Source organism: Schistocerca cancellata, chromosome 8 (assembly GCF_023864275.1).
Source record: "Schistocerca cancellata isolate TAMUIC-IGC-003103 chromosome 8, iqSchCanc2.1, whole genome shotgun sequence".
NCBI classification, from domain to species: Eukaryota; Metazoa; Arthropoda; class Insecta; order Orthoptera; family Acrididae; genus Schistocerca; species Schistocerca cancellata.
The window spans coordinates 419,869,990-419,885,827 of NC_064633.1; the positions used below are offsets into that span (position 1 = coordinate 419,869,990).

The window sequence follows — 15,838 nt, forward strand, 5'->3', positions numbered from 1 at the left end:
GAAACGAAAGAGGAAGCTGCCTGGTAGAATTTTGCACAGAGCACAACTTAATCATAGCTAACACTTGGTTCAAGAATCATAAAAGAAGATTGTATACATGGAAAAGGCTGGAGATACTGACAGGTTTCAGACAGATTATATAATGGTAAGACAGAGATTTAGGAACCAGGTTTCAAAATTGTAAGACATTTCCAGGGGCAGATGTGGACTCTGACCACAATCTATTGGTTATGAACTGTAGATTAAAACCGAAGAAACTGCAAAAAGGTGGGAATTTAAGGAGATGGGACCTGGATAAACTGACTAAACCAGAGGTTGTACAGAGTTTCAGGGAGAGCATAAGGGAACAATTGACAAGAATGGGGGAAAGAAATACAGTAGAAGAAGAATGGGTAGCTTTGAGGGATGAAATAGTGAAGGCAGCAGAGGATCAAGTAGGTAAAAAGACGAGGGCTAGTAGAAATCCTTGGGTAACAGAAAAAATATTGAATTTAATTGATGAAAGGAGAAAATAGAAAAATGCAGTAAATGAAGCAGGCAAAAAGGAATACAAACGTCTCAAAAATGAGATCGACAGGAATTGCAAAATGGCTAAGCAGGGATGGCTAGAGGACAAATGTAAGGATGTAGAGGCTTATCTCACGAGGGGTAAGATAGATACTGCCTACAGGAAAATTAAAGAGACCTTTAGAGAAAAGAGAACCACTTGTATGAATATCAAGAGCTCAGATGGAAACCCAGTTCTAAGCAAAGAAGGGAATGCAGAAAGGTAGAAGGAGTATATAGAGGGTCTATACAAGGGCAATGTTCTTGAGGACAATATTATGTAAATGGAAGAGGATGTAGATGATGATGAAATGGGAGATATGATACTGCGTGAAGAGTTTGACAGAGCACTGAAAGACCTAAGTTGAAACAAGGCCCCGGGAGTAGACAACATTCCATTAGAACTACTGACAGCCTTGGGAGACCCAGTCCTGACAAAACTCGACCATCTGGTGAGCAAGATGTATGAAGCAGGTGAAATTCCCTCAGACTTAAAGAGAAATATAATAATTCCAATCCCAAAGAAAGCAGGTGTTGACAGATGTGAAAATTACCGAACTATCAGTTTAATAAGTCACGGCTGAACTATCAGTTTAATAAGTCATGGCTGCAAAATACTAACACGAATTCTTTACAGACGAATGGAAAAACTGGTAGAAGCCGACCTCGGGAAAGATCAGTTTGGATTTCGTAGAAATGTTGAAACACGTAAGGCAATACTGACCCTACGACTTGTCTTAGAAGAAATATTAAGGAAAGGCAAACCTACGTTTCTAGCATTTGTAGACTTAGAGAAAGCTTTTGACAGTGTTGACTGGTATACTCTCTTTCAAATTCTAAAGGTGGCAGGAGTAAAATACGGGGAGCGAAAGGCTATTTACACTTTGTACAGAAACCAGATGGCAGTTATAAGAGTCGAGGGGCATGAAAGGGAAGAAGTGGTTGGGAAGGGAGTGAGACAGGGTTGTAGCCTCTCCCTGATGCTATTCAATCTGTATATTGAGCAAGCGGTAAAGGGAACAAAAGAAAAGTTCGGAGTAGGCATTAAAATCCATGGAGAAGAAATAAAAACTTTGAGGTTCGCCAATGACATTGTAATTCTGTCAGAGACAGCAAAGGACTTGGAAGAGCAGTTGAACGGAATGGACAGTGTCTTGAAAGGAGGGTATAAGATGGACATCAACAAAAGCAAAACGAGGATAATGGAATGTAGTCTAATTAAGTCAGGTGATGCTGAGGGAATTAGATTAGGAAATGAGACACTTAACGTAGTAAATGAGTTTTGCTATTTGGGGAGCAAAATAACTGAGGATGGTCGAAGGAGAGAGGATATAAAATGTAGACTGGCAATGGCAAGGAAAGCATTTCTGAAGAAGACAAATTTGTTAACATCGAGTATTGATTTTCGTGTCAGGAAGTCGTTTCTGAAAGTATTTGTATGGAGTGTGGCCATGTAGGTAAGTGAAACATGGACGATAAATAGTTTCGACAAGAAGAGAATAGAAGCTTTCGAAATGTGGTGCTACAGAAGAATGCTGAAGATTAGATGGGTAGATCACATAACTAATGAGGAGAGATTGAATAGAATTGGGGAAAAGAGGAGTTTGTGGCACAACTTGACTAGAAGAAGGGATCGGTTGGTAGGGCATATTCTGAGGCGTCAAGGGATCACCAATTTATTATTGGAGGGCAGCGTGGAGGGTAAAAATCGTAGAGGGAGACCAAGAGATGAATACACTAAGCAGATTCAGAAGGATGTAGGCTGCAGTAGGTACTGGGAGATGGAGAAGCTTGCACAGGATAGAGTAGCATGGAGAGCTGCATCAAACCAGTCTCAGGACTGAAGATCATAACAACAACAACCTATTACTGCTATGCCAGACAAGTCAGTATGAAGACTGTTTTGATGCAGGCCCTCCATCTAGGCTGTCCTGTGCAAGAAGCTTCATCCTCTCTGCATAAATACAAAAATCTGTGTACATTTGAACCTGCTTGCTATATTCTATCTTTGATCTCCTTTTACAATCCATCTTTTCCCGTTGTCACTTTGACAATTCCTTGATGCCTCAGAATGTGTCCATCCAGCCAGTCCCTTCTTTTAGTCAAGTTGTGCCACACATTTCTCTTTCTCCTAGTTTGATTCATAATCTGCATTTGTTATTAACATTCCCATGTAGTCTTCAACATTCTTCTATAGTACCCTATTTCAAAAACTTTTATTTTCTTCTCCTCTGCATTGTGTATTGTCTATGTTTCACTCTATAGAAAGCTAAAATTCAAACAAATATCTCCAGAAAAGACTTCCTAACATTTAAATTTATACTAGATTTAACAAATTTCTTTTTTTCATATATGATTGTGTATTTGCCGGTGTGCATTTTGTATCTTCCCTATTTCAGTGATCAGCAGCTATTTTACTGGCCAAATAATAAAAGTCATACACTACTTTGTGTGTCAGTTCGTAGTCTAATTACCTCAGTGTTGGGTGATTTATTTCAACTTCTGTACGTTGTATTACCCTTGTTTTGCTTTTATTGATTGTCATCGTATGATACCTTTCAAGACACTACCCATTTCATTTAATTGCTCTTCCAAATCATAAGCTGTCTCTGATAAAATTACATTGTCATCGGCAAATCTCAAAGTTTTTATTTCTTCTCCATGAACTTTAATCCCCATTGCAAATTTCTCCATGATTTGCTTCACAGCTATAAACATGAGGGATAAGTTACAACCCTGTCTCAATCCCATTCCAACTATGGCTTCCCTTTCACGTCCTTTGACTCTTGTAACTGCAGTCTGGTTTCTGTTCAGGTTTTAATAACTTTATGGTCACTGTATTTTATCCTTGCTACCTATTTTATAGTCTATTCCACATAGCCAAAACCTATCTCTAAATTTACAAACACTGTAAACATAGGCTTGCTTTTCTTCCATCTGTCTTCTAAGATACGTTGTAGGATCAGTGTTGCCTCATGTGTTCCTACATTTCTCATCTGATTTTTCCTAAGGTCAGCCTCTACTGCTTTTTACATTCTTCTGTAAATAATTTGTGTAAATATTTTGCAACCGTGTCTTATTAATCTGATGGTTTAGTGATATTTACACCTGTCAGCACCTGCATTCCTTGGAATTTGAATTATTATGTTCTTCTTAAAGTCTGAAAGTATTTTGCGTGCCTCATATATCTTGCTCTTGCACATCAGGCTGAATGATTTTGTCATGGGTGACTCACCCAAGGATTCCAATAATTCTGAGGTAATGAATCCAGGTGCATTAAATCAACATCAGAGTTTTCTCAAATTCTTTTTGCAGTATCTTACCTCGCATCTCTTCTTCTTCTTCTCTTTCTGTAATATTGTGCTCAGGTTTGTTCCTTTATATAAACCCTCTATATATTCATTACAACTTGCAGCTTTCCCATCTTTGCTAAGTACTGATTTGCCATCAGAACTCTTGATATTCTTACAGTTGCTTCACTTTTCTCCAAAGAGCTCTTCAATATTCCTGTAAGCAGCATCTATCTCTCAGCTAATTATGCTTACTTCTACAGCCTTGCATTTGTCCTCTTGTGACTCCTGCTTAGCCATTTTGCACGTTTTGTATGTCTAATTTTTTAGATATTTTAATTCTCTTTCACCTGCTTAATTTACTGGATTTTTGTATTTTCTGTGTTGGTTGATTAAATTTAATGTATCCAAGAATTTCCACTAGGCCTTGTTGTTTTACCTATGCGATCTTCTGATGCCTTCTCTGTTTCGTCTCTGAAAGCTACCCATTCATTTTTTGTTGTATTCCTTTCTCTTGTTACAATCCAACAATGCCTAATGCTCTCTCTGAAACTCTCAACAACCTGTGGTTTGTTAAATTTATCCAGTTTTCATATTTTATGGTCTGCCCCTGGAAATGTCTTAAAAGTTTAAAACCTTGTTCCAAAAGCTCTGCCTTACCATTATGTAATCAATCTGAAATGTTTCACTGTTTTTAGCTCTTCCCCAAGTATACAGCCTGCTTTCATAATTCTTAAATCAAGTGTTAGCAATGATTAAATTATGCTCCATACAAAATTCTTGTTGGCAGCTTCCTCTTTCATTCCTTTCCCCTGGCTCTTATACTCCTACTGCTGTTCCTTTTCTCCCTTTTCCTGCTACCAAACTCCAGACACCTGACACAACTGAATTTTCATCTCCCTTTACTATCTGGATGATTTCCTTCATATCATGATACACACTTTCTGTCCCTTCATCATCTGCAAAGCTAGATGGCATATAAACTTCTACTGTTGTGGTTGGTGTTAGCTTGGTATCTATTTAGGCTACAATAATGCATTCACTATGCTATTCATAGCAGTCACATTTGTGTTCTCTTATTCATTTTTAAGCCTACCCTTACTTGATTTTGTACTTACAGCCCTGTACTCACCTACCCAGAAGTCTTGTTATTCCTGCCATCACAGCTCACTGATTCCCACTATATATAACTTCAACCAGTCCATTTCCCTTTCTACATTTTCTAACCTACCTACCTGAGTAAGTAATGTAGCAATCCACTCTCTGACTGCAGAATACCAATCTTATTTTTCCTGATTATGACATTCCCCTGAGTATTCCCCACTATTGAAAAGAAAATTGCCCCTCTGGTCTCTGCACTGGTACCCCTCCATTTTGGCTGCATGTACAGTACGACTTTCTGTGTTGTTGAGGTACACGAGCCTCCGACTTGGCAAGATCCATAGTTCGTGGGAGGTGCCGTCCTGTATGATGCTGGAATGTGGGTAATGAGAAACAAAGATAGAGAATAGGTGGAGGCTTTTCATATGTGGACTTGGTGGAGAATGCAAGGAATAAGTTGGGTGAATAGTGTGAAACATGAGAAGATCCTGAGAAGAGTGGGAGAGTAGAGACAATTCATGAGTGTAATAAAAAGAAGGAAAAGTAACTGGATAGAGCATATATTAAGAAAGGAAGAGCATATATTAAGAAAGGAGGAGTAAGGGAGTTATAAAAACAATCTTAGAAGCGTATGTTGAAGGCAAGGAGGCAAGGGAGGAAGAGATTCAGATCCTGGATGATGTACTGCAAGATAGCATATACAGCACATTAATTATTACCACTGTCATTATTATTATTGAAACAATAGTTTGAGAAATTTGGTTTTATAATTTTTTTAAAATTTTGTAACCTATATCTGCATGCTTCATTCATTCTGTTCACAGCTCATATCTTGAGGAATACCGTTCTAAAGCAGATCCATTCCAAAAAATGAAAGTTTCTCGAATACAGAGTAGTTTGCAAGAATGGGCCACAAACCACAAGATCACTCTGGATCTCAACACACCACAAATGAAAGCTCGATCTAGGAAAACTGTCTGTAAGACATTTCATCAGGCAGGAATGGTTGTTCCTTATGACAAGAAGACTGAACTTGGTTACAGAAGCCTCATAGAGTCTGAAAGTAAGTGCAACTAAATGACAACATCTAAAGGTGTTGAAATTTCTGATGAAAAATAAGGCAATCATAGTTCTCTGTTAATATGCTTTGCGAGTGTTTAAAGAGGTTAAGGTCAGTTGAGAATTGTAAGATCAGATTATAGAAGCTCAAAAGTGTTAGGTGCACTAGAAATAGTTGGTTTGCCTGAAACCTATAATGTTTCTTTCTGTCACAGTTTGGTTTCACAGCTTTTGTGAGGAAGTAAAAATAGTGACTGTAATCATGCATCCTAAAGATACTGAGCCATGACTCTTTGATCAAATCTTGAGTATCTTGAAATAAATAAAATCCAGTACATTATTGAAAGCGTAATAAATTAATTTCATCTTTTGTATCATAATTGTTGGAACTGCATGTATTAAACATTTTTATAGTGATTACATTTTTCAGGCTTTCATGTGGCTCAAACTGTTAACTAAAAGATGGCATTTAGAGCTCTTAGACCACTGTATATGATTTTGATGGGCCAACATTTTATTGTTGTTGATAGTTTTTTATTGTTTATTTGTTAAAGTTTGTATTGACCATCACTCCAAAATTATATCACATATGCAATATATGGTTTCAGTCTTGTACTCGTGTTTTTCATCCTTTATTATTTATTTGTCTCATTGTGAACACCAAGATGTTCTAAGTGAATTTGGCTTTCACTTTCAAGGTATTGATTATGAATGAACATGGGCAGTCACGTTACTTATTGGCAAATATATTTAAATACTCAGCTTTCAAGGCAGTTATGATTTCTACTCATCCATTTGCAGAAATCCCAGTTCCAGTACCCACAAGGGGGGGGGGGGGGGGGGGCAGGCAAGTACAAATCCAGCATCCAGGAGAAGCATAGAAGTGAGGTAGATGGTATACTAGTTGGTCATAAGTACTAGTACTGTTGATTACGTGATGAGCAGATATCTTGAAGGACAATTTCGTACCCCTGGAGTTCGAGGAAACTGGTTCTTGATGAGAAAATCCAGATGTCCTGTGTAATAAGACAAGCACGTAGGTCTATTGAATAACGTAGTGGAGCACGCTCAGCAAATTTGTCTTGCAACTCCTTAACATGACAGTTCTTCATGGATGCTGGGAGCCAGTTTGGTAGTATTCATCTTTTTATAGAAAGCTATAAAGTGGACATGCATGTTGGTAAATGGCCTGGATAGTGTCATGTGGTCTTCTTTAATGTTGCATGTTTTGCCTGTGTTTTTCTATCATTTGGCTTTTTGACACATTGAGAGAAAAATACAGATAGTTTAGAACATAACATTTACAATATAAAATCTTATACACAAACATCTGCTGGATTTATGTAATCTATTGATTTTGGAATCACCAGCAGCAAGTCTTCTGCTCTGCCATTGTATCATCTTGTGGGGAATTATTTGATGATATGTCTGACAATTCCTGGTTCTTCACAAAAACCAGGTGAGTATGGTTCTTTATCCCATTTGTGTAAAAGATATGTGTATTAGCCATGTTGGGTTCTAATTCTGTTTAGCACTGGCCATGTTTTGCATGGCAAGTCAAATCCCAGTGGTTTTTGGGTGATACATGGCATTGTATTATGTTATTGTCCAGTCCATTCTTGAGTTGATGGATTAGTTATGTTGAACTTATCTTCCACAGCGACCCTTGGTGTTATTATTGGTGGCCATCTAGAGCAGAATCAGTTACAGTCTGCATCATTCACATCTTGACGAATCGGTAGATTTTTACTATCCGTTATCTTTTTGTACTCTTTCATGAGAGCACGTATTTGTCGTAGTTGGGGGTGTGAAAGGTAGCTTAGTACCGGCTGCTATCCCATAGCCATTGATTCAGTGATGTTAGCAATCATTCTCATGGTGTTATTTAGTTGGAAATGTATCTTTTGTGCATTTTGGCAGTTTAGCCAAACTGAGGCGTAATGTTCAATAGACGAGAAGGCAAGACCCAAGCAGAAGAATATAGGGTGGATACCGATGCTCCACTCGTTGTACCACAAAACTTTTGAATGATGATGAGTCTGATTTTCAATTTTTTTGCCCTTTTTGTTAGATGCTTTCTGAAAGACAGCGTTCTATCAAGGATTCCCCTCAAGTACTTAGATGTTTTATTGTGAGTAATTGTAATGTTTTCAAACTGTCTGTTGAGATTTTTTTCTTCAATTTTACTATTTAGGGGGAAGCAGAAAGCCTTCATTTTGGTGACTTTGGTTGGAGTCTCCATTTGTAATTCCCATTTCCTCCAGTTCCTCCGTTTGGATCTCTTCTGACTGTTCAATTTAGGTACACCTTTTTGCAAGTATGCAGTCACTAGTGTCACCAGACTTTCATAATTTTGTTTTTGGCATGTCTGCAATGTGCAAGCTAAAGAAAAGTGAATTGTGAACTGATCCCTGTGAAAGAATGACCAGATTACATTTCAATGTACAGAGCAGTAATGTGTGCATGAGGTGTGCTTGCTTGTGTTAATGTGTGTGTTTTCATTTCTGAAGAAGACTTTGGCCAAAAGCTCATTGTACCTCATACCGGTCACTAAGGAGGGATGAAATTGCTGTGATCCACCTTTGAATTGGTCCTTATTCTTTTATTTACAGCTTTACACTTCACTAGGGTAAGATCCCAGTTTGTGGAGTTTATCCGGTATATGTAACATTGAATGCATTTTTTAACAAGAGGTTACTTGCAAAGTTAAGAGTAGATCTGTGCTGAATTTTAACTATGACAACAAATGTAAAATTTTCTAAAATCTTGTGTGTGTGTGTGTGTGTGTGTGTGTGTGTGTGTGTGTGTGTGTGTGTGTGTGTGTGTAGGGAGGGGGGAGTCAGGCAGGGAAGGACAGGATATTGGATTTTGAAGGTTGTTTCTTTCTTCAAATTTTTGAAATTTTATTAAAAACAATTTAATGTAGACAGTAAAGAACATTCAATGTGTGTCCTTTCTTTCTCTGCACAGTACAATAGTTACTTCCATTACTGGCCAGTAATTCATTTTCATAATTTATATTTACTAATAAGTCTTACTTTTATCTTTCAATTCTGAAAAGGAACCTTAAAGAAGCTGTTGGAAAAGGTTGTAACAGCAACAACAGATGAGGAACGTGATGCACACCTTGGAAAATTACAAGAAATTATTACAGCAGCCAATATCGCCACTGATGAATGTGATTTTGGTACGGGACTGGAATTAGCAGTAGCACTGTTTTGTTTTGGTGGTGATGTCTTCCACAATACCATCAGGCAGTTAGCACGAACAGCATATGGGCTACTGGGTCGAGAAGACTTTGCCACTATTCTTGAGGTAACTTGAGTTGTGTTCTTATGTTAGTAAACATTATTTTCTTCTAACAGATCACTTGTTCTTCTTTAAATGTGAGATTATGACTCATTAGATGACTATAAGCAATTGATGTAGGAAAGATTTATCTGTGAACAAACTCAGCAAGTTCCTTAGGCCAACACTGTTATCACTTTGACTCTGTGTACTGCTAAAGCAGTCAAAGCAGGTTGTACCGTGAGTGTGATTGATTATTAAGGCAGTTGACCATTAAAGTGCCCATTGTGTGATGAAGTGCCAAGGAGGTTTTCAGACTTGGCTTATTTTTTCTTTAGCAGTAATGGAAAACAGTATTAACCTGATTATAAGATGAGGTTTTTCCCCAAATTAGTCATTCTAAAAATAAAGGGTTGTCTTATATTCACAGATTAAACTATTGCTGCAGGGTTGAGGTTTTTCATTATTTAATATAGTGTATAGGGGTCATATTACATTTACAGATGAAGCTTTGGCTGTGAGGTCACATGCAGATTTATTTTGAAGAATTTACAATAGCAGGGCTGGGTAGATGATTTAGACTTTCAAACAGGCTTAGGATTTCCTGATACTCTGAAGCACTCGTTACAGTATTGATCTTGCTTGAGCAATCATGACTTTTGACTCGTGTGGTGCTAGTACAAAGGATACGTAAGAAACTATGAACTAGCCCATCCAACGATCTATTGCTCTGCTTGAAATTTGACAATTTTGTGAAACACAGGAGGAAGTAGTGCTAAATTATAACAACTTACAGACTCCTGTGGTATTTGAACAGGTTTACAATAAAAGTTCTCATATGTGTATGGATACTGTATACCAACATTAATGCTGCTTATTAAGTAAAGATAACACAAAAAACCACAAATGTTGTCTTTTAAAACCCATTGCTTGATTTTAAACCCAGATTAGGAGACATTGTACAGATATGTTAAGTGGTTTGGAAATGAGAAATTCACATATTAGAATACTAGGTAAAAATGTTACCAGCATTTAATAAGCTTTAGAAGATGGTGACTTTGAGATGAAACAAGAAGGAAATTTAATTCAGAATGAAATGTCTAAGAAACAAAATAAACCGACTAATTGTTGTTGCGAGAATAAATTGCAGCAGCAAGACCCATTGTGAAGATAGTGCAAACATACTTCACTATTTGATTGCAGAACAAACGAAAGATTGAGAACTGGACTGAATCGTGATTACGATCTTTCATTTACGTATTGTTGAAGTTGTTACATATGATTTGCATGCTGGAAGATGTTTCTGTCTGTGATACACATTTGGTCAAGCACAACCCTATCTAAAGGTTTCACGGGGAACAGTGATACCAGCTTGGCTGAGAAGCAGGAGGAGTCCAGGGATGGGAGTAGTGAGCAGGCAGCAAAACTACATCATTTTGCAAACCATGGGTATGTGTACCAGATACTTTGGCTTTCTAGGAACATGTACCACATTTAAGCTGCAATTTGCATGAATCTATCTGTAGCAGTGAAATGGACAAAGGATAGTTGAGGTTGAAAGGTGAACCCAGGATGAGCACATCATTTTTCCTTAAGAAATTACAAATTTATTTCAAAATATGTCAATAATCATAATGATAATTAAAACCACAATCTTCTCTTGAACCTGATGTACAATAATAAACTTCAAATTTCTCTTACATAAGCAGACTTTAAGACGAGAGAAATATCAATTTAAACAACAAGCATCACATACACAAGCAAATTTAAAATGGAGAAACAATAATTGAAATAAATACTGTTTATCACAATCCTGCAGGGACCACTCTTAAAAACCGAGTGAGGTGGCGCAGTGGTTAGCACACTGGACTCACATTCAGGAGGATGACAGTTGAACCCCACGTCCGGCCATCCTCATCTAGGTTTTCTGTGATTTCCCTAAATTGCTCCAGGCAAATGCCGGGATGGTTCCTTTGAAAGGGCATGGCCGACTTCCTTCCCCGTGCTTCCCTAATCCGATGAGACCGATGACCTCACAGTTTGGTCTCTTCACCCAAACAACTCCAAACCACTCTTAAAACTCAGTAAACAACAAATTAAAGTAATCCAAAATTTTAAATGACTGTAAGGCCCTTAAATAAAACGCACACAAGTATAACAGTGTAATTAAGTAAAGGTTCCTAATTAAATTACATGCCAACCAAGAACAAGAAAGAGGGCAAATTTACTACTTTGTGTGTGGTAATCTATCAACGAGTTATGAGAAGTGTGCAAGCAAGTCATTCCAAGCTGACCATCAAGAGCAGTGAATTACAGATGGAATTTAAACATTCAAAAACTTACATACAGTAAGTGCTCATAAACTCAATGCAGAAAATAGATTCCTTGGTTCATTATGTGAGATCAGAAGACAGGGCAAGCTCAAAAAGGCAGTTACTTAAAACCACCCATCAAATAGAATATCCAGAAAACTAAACTTGTTTAGCAGCTGCAGCCAGAATCAAAACTCCTGCGAGAGCTAGTGGCCACGAGAGACGCTGCCCGAGTACACATACAGGTCGAAATACGGAAGTACATACATGTGGGCCAGTGCCGCGTCAATTACAGTTTCACAGCTCAGAAGTCAAGGCTGTCAACAAATAGCATACACATCATGACACTGAAGTCAAGAGCTCCGACAATAACGTCTTTGGGTCTTTCAAGGTAACGAAACCTTCGCTAAGCAATTACTTAACTCTAAGTTAAATGAATAAGGCTTAAACCTTTTAATTACCAGCAAAAATTTCAATTACTGTACTAAAACTGCTACTGTAAAAGGATAAGACATTTTCAATAACCAATAGCAGATTTACCAATAGACATTGAGTGCTCCTTCGAAACTGCAGAAAAATAGATAAAATCGTACCCCCATGGCACAAACTTTAGACTTAACATTTACAGATAAGACTGGGGTTGCAGACCGTCAAGGTTTAAACCCATCTAAAACAAGTTTTAAAAGAACATTAATTTAAAACATCAAAAACTTATTCAACATTGCTCAAAACTTACGACAGATAAGGAATGACTTAAAGCTAATGAACAACAAATGGAAACACAAGTGCACATCAAGTACCACCAGCAGAACTGTAGTAGAAGAGTTCAAAAAACCAATTTATCACTTCACTGGCCCACTTAAGTAAACATTCATGTAACCCAAGGCTAACTCGGAGAGTCCAACGGACCAGCTGCCTGTACAACACTTCTTATACACACAGAAATAGAAATCACTAAGCAGTTCTGCCAAGTTACACTCGCAGCTTCAAATAGATTACAGCAATTGCAAGAAACCCTCATCTTTCAAACTCTACAGGTGAGTTTCACTGAGGGAAAAAACACAGTACACACCATAACTTCCTTAATACTCCATATGCCATTATTCAAAGCACATTGCGATAACATTCCAGAAGGCAGATTGCTGGTGCACTCTCTCCAAAACCTAGAAGAGAGCCACAGTGGATGCTATTGTGCATATTGCTCCAAATACACCAGGAGGCCCCATTGGCCAACTTGTCAACAGACTGGCTCCTCAGTGCGTACCTGCTGCTGCCTTATTCGAACACCAACTCTCTATTGTGGCACGGGTCACCTGTTTCCTCAATCGCAAACAGCAATAAACCAAGCGAATCAGTTCGGCACTCGCGCCTACTGCTGGGATACCAGTCAATCAGAGGATACGAAGATACCACAACACCACCACAGCCCGCGCATGAATTGAATTGACTTTAAAACTGCACAAATAATCAAAATTGCATTCATTTCTGCAAGAGATGCTAAAGGCCAGTGGCATTTTCTTCTGCAATTTTGTAGATTGATGCCGTGATGTATGATGAACAAAAGGGGGTGTGTCAGCTACTGGTTCTAAACAGCCAATGGAGCGGCGGACAGATGATATATTTGGAAATGAGATATTGTAACACTCTCTTGTCAGTGTAGAAGCAAAGTCCATGTCCATTTGGATGGAAAGAGTCATGTTCTCAGGTCCCATGGTAACAAAAATCTTAAAAATCATAACATATTCAGAAGAAACAGCCAAATATTTCTGAAAAAAAAGATACAAATGTAACATTTGTGCTATTAGGATGTTGATTATTATAAATAGCAATACCACAGATGACAGGGCTAGTAACCAAAAAATGTAGAAAAGAAAGCGATCCACACATCAGTGTAAACCATTTCTTTTCATTTGCTGTACTTCTCCTTGTATCATTAAAATGTAGACAGTCAATAAATGGCATAAATTTAGAATAGGTATAATGTTAACTCTTTAGGCAGATACTTTGTCAGTAAAACAGTTTGTAATTTTGGTTTGTCACAGAACGTAAGAAATAAATTTTTCTCAAGAAGCCTCTTGAAAATAAGGGGTCACCTTATGGTCAGGGTCAACTTAGGAACAGGGCCAACTTAGGATCAGGGTCAACTTAGGATCAGGGTAAACTTAGGATCAGGGTAAACTTAGGATCAGGGTCAACTTAGGATCAGGGTCAACTTAGGATCAGGGTCAACTTAGGATCAGGGTCAACTTAGGATCAGGGTCAACTTAGGATCAGGGTCAACTTAGGATCAGGGTCAACTTATACTTGTGTAAATACAATATGAGGTCAGTTTAATTGCAGTGTTATTGGTGAAACCAACAAATTACATTTCAATATACATCCTGGGATTTATGTTGACTGAGGTTTTGTGCTTTTCTGTAGAATTTTGTCAGTTTGAAAAACTGCAATAAATAGTGTAAATATTGTAAATAAATACAGTACTTAATGACTAAAATCTTCTAGGTTTTCAAGCCACGTCAATTCGAATAAAATCCTAGAGCTTTCAGTGACTAGCTCCACCATTGTTTCAGGACTAAAACTATTGACGGCGATCTGTCATTTCATAATATTCGTCATAGTACAAGAAGTGCATTTTCATTAGAATATGACAGGACAACTTGACAATTCCAAGTGAAAACGGTTGGTCCAGTGACAATGTATTTCTTCTGCCACAACAAATATTATGAAATGACGAATGGCACAGCAATGGACCTGCCACAGTCTCCCGCAGTCTTGCGCTTCCTTAGGTATGTCAATGACACCTCCTGATTTGGCCTCACAGTGAAAATACACTGCAGCAGTTTGTGGATCACATGAATGGTGTCCATCCCAACATTAAGTTCACCATCGAGATGGAGAAGGGTGGCAAGCTACCGTTCTTAGATATTTTAGTTGAATGGAAGGCAGGAGGCCGGCTTGGTCATTCAGTCTACATGAAATTGACGCACACTGTTTGATATTTGAATGTCTGTAGTTTCCATCACCCTGTACACGAGAAAATGCTCCTGAACATGTTAATATACAGAGCCAAAGTTATTTCTGACGATGACCACCTACAGTCTGAATTGCAGCACTTCAGGCACTTGTTGAGGGTGAATGGCTACAGCAAAAGAGACATTGCAAATGCTTTCATGTGTCACTGAAGAAGGACATCTTGTGAACCAGCAGAGGAAGTCATGTCGGTGGCTTTCCTGACATACTGTGGGGCAACAAGCAGCAAATTAGGATGTGTACTGCAGAGACATGGATTGAGACAAATGTTCTGGCCCATCAATGTACTGGGACTTCGTTCTAAAAGAGGCAGCTGAGATTAGAATGAACATCAACAATTTCAACAGAGACCAGGGGTACACACTGAGTAGGGCATGAGGGTAGGCTTTGGATGTCAAAAAGAATCAATGGCAGACAATTTTATGGAGGCGGAAGTGTCAGTTTCAAATGTGGCACTGGCCCCTCACGCCACTTGATGTTACTTGGTCCCACAGTGGGCCAGAGCTACTGTGAGCTATCCAACTCACCTTCTGTACGCGCATCATTTCAGGCCTCTCTGATTGGTGCCAGTGGCCGTAATCATAGTTATATAAGCAGGAAATAGTGCCAGCCCTGGCTGTCAGTAGTTTTATTCCTGACGATGATGGCAAGCTAGTCATTGAAAGCTCGAGAATTTTATTTGAATTGACGTGGGTTGAAAGCAGAGAGTATTTTATTCAGTCATGCCATTGTGAAAGACTCAATAGGACACAATACTTATAATGCTCCTAGTGCCCATCCAACACCCAGAACAAAATAAGAAAGAAAGAAGTCTTGGAAATGTCAAGCATGTCAGAAGTATTCAGCACTTAGCACATGCAGGAGGTGTGGTAAAGCAACACTGCAGGCATAGCTGCAAGTCTCTCTTGTCACAGTAAGAGGTTTCCATACTGTTGCATTATTTTTGTGTCGTGTTGGGCAAAACTTACTAGAAAGAAAAAGTTGTGTATTTTATGTTCTCTCTCAGCAACTAGTCAAATTCCATTACATTGTGTATGTATATTTTTGTATGTAAATGAACAGGTACCTTTACAGAAGGATGTAGGTTGCAGTAAGTACTGGGAGATGAAAAAGCTTGCACAGGATAGAGTAGCATGGAAAGCTGCATCAAACCAGTCTCAGGACTGAAGACAACAACAACCACAACCTTTACATTTTCATATAAATTCTGGA

The 15,838-nt window shown here is 38.3% G+C and overlaps 1 protein-coding gene across 1 annotated transcript in view; it reads left to right on the plus strand.

The window, feature by feature from the left end:
- LOC126094460 (histone PARylation factor 1) overlaps nt 1-15,838 on the plus strand; it is a 112,947-nt gene that overhangs the window by 84,887 nt on the left and 12,222 nt on the right. The window contains exons 6-7 of the mRNA XM_049908843.1: nt 5,762-6,000; nt 9,058-9,311. Coding sequence (XP_049764800.1) covers nt 5,762-6,000; nt 9,058-9,311 — 493 coding nt within the window. The remainder of the gene's footprint in view (nt 1-5,761; nt 6,001-9,057; nt 9,312-15,838) is intronic.